At 46.7% G+C, this 7686-nt stretch overlaps 1 protein-coding gene across 2 annotated transcripts in view; it reads left to right on the top strand.

Moving 5' to 3' along the window:
• Nucleotides 1-2151: 2151 nt before the first annotated feature.
• Nucleotides 2152-7686, top strand: part of LOC105520741 (phosphoserine aminotransferase) — a 34037-nt gene continuing 28502 nt past the window's right edge. For both annotated transcript variants that reach the window (XM_011954634.1, XM_011954633.1), the window contains exons 1-3: nt 2152-2550; nt 5871-5931; nt 7223-7292. In XM_011954634.1, coding sequence (XP_011810024.1) covers nt 2230-2550; nt 5871-5931; nt 7223-7292 — 452 coding nt within the window. In that variant the 5' untranslated portion in view covers nt 2152-2229. The remainder of the gene's footprint in view (nt 2551-5870; nt 5932-7222; nt 7293-7686) is intronic.

Here is a 7686-nt window from a genome sequence, read left to right as displayed (position 1 = left end):
GAAGTTGATTTCTCACTTACATATGACAAGTCTGGTGCAGGTGATTCAGGGACCTGGGGCTCCCTCTTTGCTGTGTCTCCACTGTCCTTAGGGGCCAGGGAGTTGTTTTGTTTTCAGCCTGTGGAATGGGAAAAAGGAAGTGGAGAAGCACACCCATTTCTTAACCGCCCTGGCCTGAAAGTGACACACATCCACTTGGCCCACATTCCACTGGGGGGACCCAGTCATGTGGCTCACCTAGATGCAAGGGGAGCTGGGAAACATGAAGCCGGTCTGGGCAGCCACTTCCTGCCACCAACCCTATCCCATGGATGGGGGAATCACAAATGTGCAGTGGCCGCGTGCACCTGTGCCGCAAATGGACAAATGAACTCAATTTGCCACAGTTCCCACTACTTGCTTCATATCCCTGAGTGGCCCCTGAAGGCATTTGAGTTTGTGGCTCTGGTTTAATTTGTGTTTGGGGGCACAGTGTGAGGAAGAAACATGGAAAAGACAGATTATCCCTAGACCGAAAAGGAGATTGTCCCGGGGCGGGAGGAAGACAAACAGAGATCAGTGGGTCCTGAGGCTGAGGGTATGTGTGACTTGTGTCCCTGAAATACCGTCTTGGAAACTGCAGGACCCCTGGGAGGACCAGCTGCAGGGAATGTCTTAGCGGATGAGGCAATAGCCCCACCCCAAATTCCTGTGCCCCTAGTGGGATACGGAAGTAGCAGGGAGCTCATCAGCCCAAGCAGCCACATGAGCCTGGGCAGTGGAAACAACTCAGCCATATTTTTTGGGAACAGAGGACCAAATGGATGTGCCGTCCCTTCTCCCAACCCACTACATGGGACTGTGTAAGTCCCTGGTGTTAGGAACTAACTCCAGGAAGGATGAAGGCTGACTCCCTTACTCCCCAGTAGATTAGCTGCTAGGGGCAGCTACTAATATATAATGTAAAAATATTTTCTAATATATAATGTAAAAATAACTGAGTTATTTACATAAAACAATGGATATGTGACGCTTCTTGCATGCCTGAGTTTCTGGGCTGAGACTTATTCTTTCTTCAGTGTTGCAGTTTTCTTAATGAAGTTGCTGAGGAACGCAGGGGCTTTGTTCATTTTGCGTTTTTCTGGAAACTTTGTCCTCCAATTCCCAGAGCCAGAGCAGTGCCTCTGCTCTCAGCCCCATACTGCCCGCATTCTCATCAGGAAAAGCAAACAAAAGCCAAAGCCCTGACCAATTACAAGCCTTCTCTAAACGGGGCAGTTGCACTGCACTGTGTATATTCCTGGCGCATCAATTTTACTCAAGACTGGGAAAATATTTTTACATTAAAAGAAACTAGGTTAAATTATGGCACAGAATGCAAAATTCATAGTTTAAAAATGATGAAATTCCAGACTTCACAGGAACTTTCTTGCAGGGTAGGGGGAGGGTTTTCTGTTTCAGAACCCCATGCGGGTCTCCACTGGAGTTCTTTTGAGAAGGACACTTCTGTGGAAAAGTTTGAGCAGCTCTGGCCGTGCGCCTGGCCTGGCTAGGGGCCACCTTCCTCTGGTTTGGGCTGCAGCGCTCTAGGGGTATCGCGTTCTTGTTGTTATCTCCTCACGTTGCTAAACTCACAGCTTGTCAGCGCGGGCGCAACCTGAGAGCCGTCGCAGGGTTCCAGCTCACTCGTTTCACAAAGGAGGAAATGGAGAATCAGCGACTTTAAAGGGCTTGCCTGGCGGACATCCACGCTTCCCAGGCTATCGCTCCTCCTTGCGTCCTTGGCCACCTCCGTTCTTTAATCCTGCAGGAACTCGGGACCCACGTGCGAATACAAAGAACCTTACCCACCCACCCCCGGCCCTTCTTCATCCTGCGCTTCCAACCTTGGGGGGGGTCCTCTCTCTCCACTGGGGCATCTGACGCCCGTGGGGGTGCTTAGAAAAGTTCGGTAGATTAGTGACTTATGGTTCTGGAACAAATACATCACAGCCCAAACTGGGGGCTGGTGATGGAGAGGTGGTGGATGGGGGCGACAAATCTGCTCGGCAACTGCCCTTTCGGCCAAGAGAGAGAAGCTGGGGTCCTCTGGGGTTGGAGGTCTGGAACCGGCCTGATTGAGGGCTCAAGGGGCGAAGGCAGGTTGGCAGAGGCAGCCTCTTCCCGCCGCCTACAATCCTCAGGCGGGCGCGCAGCCGAGCCGGCTCTGCTGGCTGGCGCAATCTCGCGCGCTCCTTGCATTAATCAAAAATGGGGGTTGAAACAGTAAACGCGAGGAGGAGCAACTGCTCGGACTCGGTTCAGAAGCGCGACCAATGGGGATGCGAGCTCCTTCGCGCGAGCCAATCAGCGCAGGGCCTGCGACAGCGCGGGCCAATGGGGCTCCGACTCGGCCTTGGAACAGGGCAGGGGTGCGGAGCCGGCTGCAGACTCTCACCGCTGCGGTCTGGAACGCTAGACGTTCACGCGTTCGGTCCTCCTTGGCTGACTCGCCGCTCTAGCCGCCGCACCATGGACGCCCCGAGGCAGGTGGTCAACTTTGGGCCTGGTCCCGCCAAGCTGCCGCACTCAGTAAGTCCCCGCGAGCGGGCGCCGGGAGTGAGGTTCAGGCGGGAGCACGCGCGCGGGTGGGTTTGCATCCCTGCGTGTGGCCCTCGGATTCTCGCTCCCCGCCTTGAGTCCCCTAGGCGCTTTGCATCAGCATGCACAGCGGGATCAGCAGCTCTGGCAAGCGGGCTTCGGCAAGAATGCAGTTGGTGAGGAAGCTCGGCGAGGCGTGCCGGTGCAGCTGTCCCTGGCCCTGACTGCTGATGCGAGGCAGTGCACTACTCAGCTGGCCGGGGCCTGCTGCCCCGCCGGTGCCGCGCACCTGCAGACTCCCGGGCTGTGCCATCTCCTGGGCCGGGCCGGGCCGGGGGCTGGGGCGGGGCGGAAAAGAAAAAGCTCTGATCTCTTCGTTCGCCTCGCGCACCTGTCCGGCGAGCCCGGGCAGTGTGATGCCCGAGCGGATGCATGAATGGACATAGTGTGAATGAGTGATGAATGGAAATGAACCGATGACATGTTTTGCATATTGCAGTGGATCACGTTAGCTGAAAGGGATTGCAAACTTAAAGGTCCGCGTGTGGGTGCCCCCTACCCCCTACACCAGTGTTTGCTTTAGCGAGCACTTAGGAACACTGCTTTTCAGAAATGTAAATTTGAAAACCTTCAGTCCAACTTTCCCCTCCTTGTCCCCCATAGAACCTACACTTTCCTAAAGCCTTTATCCCCACCCCTCTGCTTTTTTTAACCTGCTTGTCCCCTGAAGGCGTTCGAGTATTCGAACTCTGGTGGGCTTTGGGCTGCTTAACCCAATTATCTGTTCATTTGGTTCTGGAGTAAACCGAATGATTGAATTCTCCCCCGGGCCACAATCAGATCTTGCTAGTGGAACTCACTCTCTGCCTTCCCAGGCCCCAGCCTGGCTCCTCCCCTCCCCCGCCAAACCCACCGTCCCCAGCCCCACCCGCAGTGAAGAAGGCAAAGTCTCTGATGTGCCTTGAGCTCATTGTCAGGCGGCTGCCACTGCTGTTAGATTGTTATTTTTCTAACCAGGATAGAGCTGATAATATGTTAGAGCAGCATGGGGCATAGCCAAGTATTTTACAATTATCAATTGTTGAGCAGAGTAGAAATCTCCCCGGGACAGAGCCTCCTCTGTGTTGTGGTAAGAATAGAGAATCCAATTTTAAAGGGGAAACGACGTCTTGCTTTTCTAGGGGCAGCGCTCACAGTAGCTGAGAGGACAGGGCTTATTTTTTCTCAGTGATTACAGTTCATTTTAGGCGAGATTCCCCGCTCCAGCTGTAGAAATGTTTCCTGTAGCCTCCTCCTTCAACCCTCCCCCCCATGCTTTGGAGTGTTCCCAATATTTGTTCCGTAGGTAATTCGTTATTAATTTATTGCTATAATTGTAATGGCAATTGTCATCAGTAATACAATTATTTATTATTAATTTTTCTGGGAGGATTTTTGTCCTTGGATTGCATGTAACCTGGGAGGTAGGAGGGCGAAGGGCGGGCAGATGTTGCTTTTTATGTGTTTCCTTGATTTAGTTGAATTGTAAAGATTAGAGAAGCTTTCAAACTTTTTTTGACTGTAAACTACAATGAAAAACGTTTTTACAAAATAACAAAGTATACACATTGAATTGTAACAAGAATAAATGCCTTATGAAATGATGAGTAGCCTAATTACCTGTGACATACACTATTTTGTATTCTATCCTGCTCTAGTCTGTACTGTTTCATTTAAAAAGTTAGTCGTGAGCTGGGTGTGGTGGCGCAAGCCTGTAATCTAAGCAACTCAGGAGGCTAAGGTGGGAGGATCTCTTGAGCCCAGGAGTTTGAGGCTGTAGTGAGCTGTGATTGTCCCACTTCATTCCAGGCTGGGTGACAGAGCAAAACCCTGTCTCTTAACAACAGCAAAAGAAAAATTGGTTGTGATCCACAAGAGCAATGCATTCTTCAACTGGAAAAAAAAAAAACCGATTGGATTAGGAAGGTGTAATTTTTGTGTAGGAGTCTTTAAAACTCTTTGTAATTATTTTGGTTATAAACTTTTATAGAACTATTTTCAACGAATGCTGTCTATAAGAAAGATACAGCCTCAGAGCAAGTTCAAAGATTATTCACAGATGAATGTTTCTTTTACTTAAAGGAAAGATTCACTCTAGTTTATTTGATCAGCTAGTGTTAACAAGCATCCAGCATTTCAGAAAACAATAACACATTCTTAGACCCAGTCGTCAAGGCAGTCTTTTTTTAAATCTAACTCTTTTTTTTTTTTTTTTTTTGAGACGGCGTCTCGCTGTGTCACGAGGCTGGAGCGCAGTGGCGTGATCTTGGCTCACTGAAACCTCCATCTCCCGGGTTCCAGCGATTCTTCTGCCTCAGCCCGAGTAGCTGGGATTACAGGCACCCGCCACCACGCCCAGCTAATTTTTGTATTTTTAGTAGAGACGGGGTTTCACCGTTTTGGCCAGGATGGTCTCAATCTCTTGACCTCGTGATCTGCCCTCCCAAAGTGCTGGGATTACAGGTGTGAGCCACCGTGCCCGGCCTTGTCTAATTCTTTATTGTTAAAATACTGTTTTTTGAGTCAAGTTGCAATCCAGTTTAAGTTATAGCTGTGTTTTAATGATGCCCTCCTTAGCAAGCATCTTAAAAAAAAGTGCCTCCTATTTGTAGACCTTCTCTGGTTGCTTTTGCACTTATTTTAAATGTTCATTTTTAAAGCTTTTCTTTTTCTCTTTGTTTTTTATTATGGGATTCCTCACATACACAAAGGTAAAAGTAGTGTAAGGAACCTCCAAGGACCCATCTCTGAGACTCAATGACTATCAACATTGTGCCAGTCTTGTGGCAGCACCCTGGGGCAAATCTTATTCACAGCAGGCTCTTCCTTCTTCCTGCCCACCCCACGCTTCCCAGTCTAGACCTTAGACCAAAAGACATTGGAAAATGGAGTTCCCTGTGTCATCTGGACACAATTGTTTTTATGGTTGTCCCTTTAACCCAGAACTTTATGCATTCTGTACTTTAGCTTTAGGAGAGTGGTGAATGAGATTTGTGAAGGGGACATTTTCTAGGGGATTGGTAAATTCAGGACTTTGGAAAAAGTATATCAACATCAGTCACATTGCCTAATTTCCTGCTTACCTTGTGTGTAAGTTGCATCATCGCTGGCTTTGTGGACATGGGGAGGAAGGGGACTGGCTGTGGGTGGGGACAGATGCCTGGGGACCTCCCTGTAGACCCTTCCTCGTCCCCTCCTCAGGTTTGTATGTGCGGAGGGAGAGCCGTGTAAAGCATATTGAAATAACCTTATTTTCCTTTATTTTTTTCTAGGTGTTGTTAGAGATGCAAAAGGAGTTATTAGACTACAAAGGAGTTGGCATTAGTGTTCTTGGTAAGATTTAAGATTTACTTTTGAATTATGTGAATGTCCAGGTTTCAAAGGAAACTTTTTTTTTTTTTTTAAGAGGCATGGTCCTCCTCTGTCACCCAGGCTGGAGTACAATGGCGTGATCATAGTTCACTGCAGCCTTCAACTCCTGGGCTCAAGTGACCCTCCTGCCTCAGCCTCCTGAGTAGCTAGGACTATAGGTACATGTCACCATACCGGGCTAATTTTTAAAAAATGTTTAAAATATTTTTTAAAGATCCCATGAGATGGGATCTCACTTTGTGGCCCAGGCTGATCTCAAACTCATGGCCTCAAGCAATTCTCCCACATTGGCCTCCCAAAGCTTTGAAATTACAGGTTTGAGCCACTGAGCCTTGGCCCAAGGGGAACTAATTTAAATGCATCAAATATAGAATTACAGGGCCTACAGGGTCTTCCTATAGGCCTTTATAGATACACTTTTAAACTTTAATAGCTTGGGTTGCATGTTTGATAGAAACCATTTTGAAAATAGCATAAATGCTGGTGAGAGGCTCTGACATCTCAGTTTACCCTGTCATAATTGGTTTTTGTTAATCATAGGATCTAAGATGAGAAGGTACTGTATATTTGCATAATATTGCCTCCGAACATTTATAATATTGCTTTACATTTAATTTACAGTTGTACTTAAATACAACCTGATTAAAGTTTAAAAGTACACAAGCCTTTTATGAGGACCTTGAACATTGATAATCTTATTACGTTTCCCCTATATTTTTGGGGAAGAGGACCTCTGCATTCTAAAACTTATTTTCTTTTGTTTTTGGTAGTTCTGAAGACTGCATGGTATTAAGAGACCATAGGGTTAACTGTATTGCTTATTTCTGTTAAATTTTGTTCCTGTTGCTTTGGGACATATACTTAGATTTCTGTGAAGTGAGATCACAGCATGGAATTTTGTGCTCTAGACCTAAAGGGCAACTGTTGGATGTGGATTCCTGTTTGTGAGAAAGAGATTGTAAGAAGAATCATAGAGAGCATCATGGAGTGATGAATTAACAAATAGCTTGCTCAATGAATGTACCATTTGAAAAATCCGTCTGCCATGACGATAAAGCTAAATATTTGCAATTTGAAAATCAGTGTGGATGGTCCCCTAAACTGTGTGAGCCTTGGCCCACAATTTGAATGCAGAATAACTGAAATTTCCCTGTATTGTTGTTTACTTGCAAATATCATAGGTATTTCTGTTCACTTGGTTTTGAACTGGCATTTTTGTTGTTGTTGTTGTTGTTTATCTTTCCTTTCACAGAAATGAGTCACAGGTCATCAGATTTTGCCAAGATTATTAACAATACAGAGACTCTTGTGCGGGAATTGCTGTAAGTTTAAAAAAGACCAAATTCTGTTACTTTTGTTAGATACTTCCTAAACCCGGATGTCTTCCATTATCTTCTACACTCTATTGTTTGTTCAGAATATTTCATAATTTAAAAGAATCCTTTTGAGATTCTCTCTAACTCACTATTAGGACATAATGCTTTTTACTTGTTCCCCATTGTGTGTTTGTATGTTTTTGTTTTTGTTTTATGTGATATTTCCAAAAATTTGAAGTCACTGTATCTAGGAAAGATTTTTCAGCACTGTGGCAGTTAAACTGGCATGAAAGAGATAAAAATGGGCCGGGCGTGCTGGCTCAAGCCTGTAATCCCAGCACTTTGGGAGGCCGAGGCCGGCGGATCACGAGGTCAGGAGATCGAGACCATCCTGGCTAAC

The sequence above is a fragment of the Colobus angolensis genome, unplaced genomic scaffold (assembly GCF_000951035.1).
Source record: "Colobus angolensis palliatus isolate OR3802 unplaced genomic scaffold, Cang.pa_1.0 Scaffold388, whole genome shotgun sequence".
Classification (NCBI taxonomy): Eukaryota; Metazoa; Chordata; class Mammalia; order Primates; family Cercopithecidae; genus Colobus; species Colobus angolensis.
This window is presented reverse-complemented; position numbering and strand designations above follow the sequence as displayed.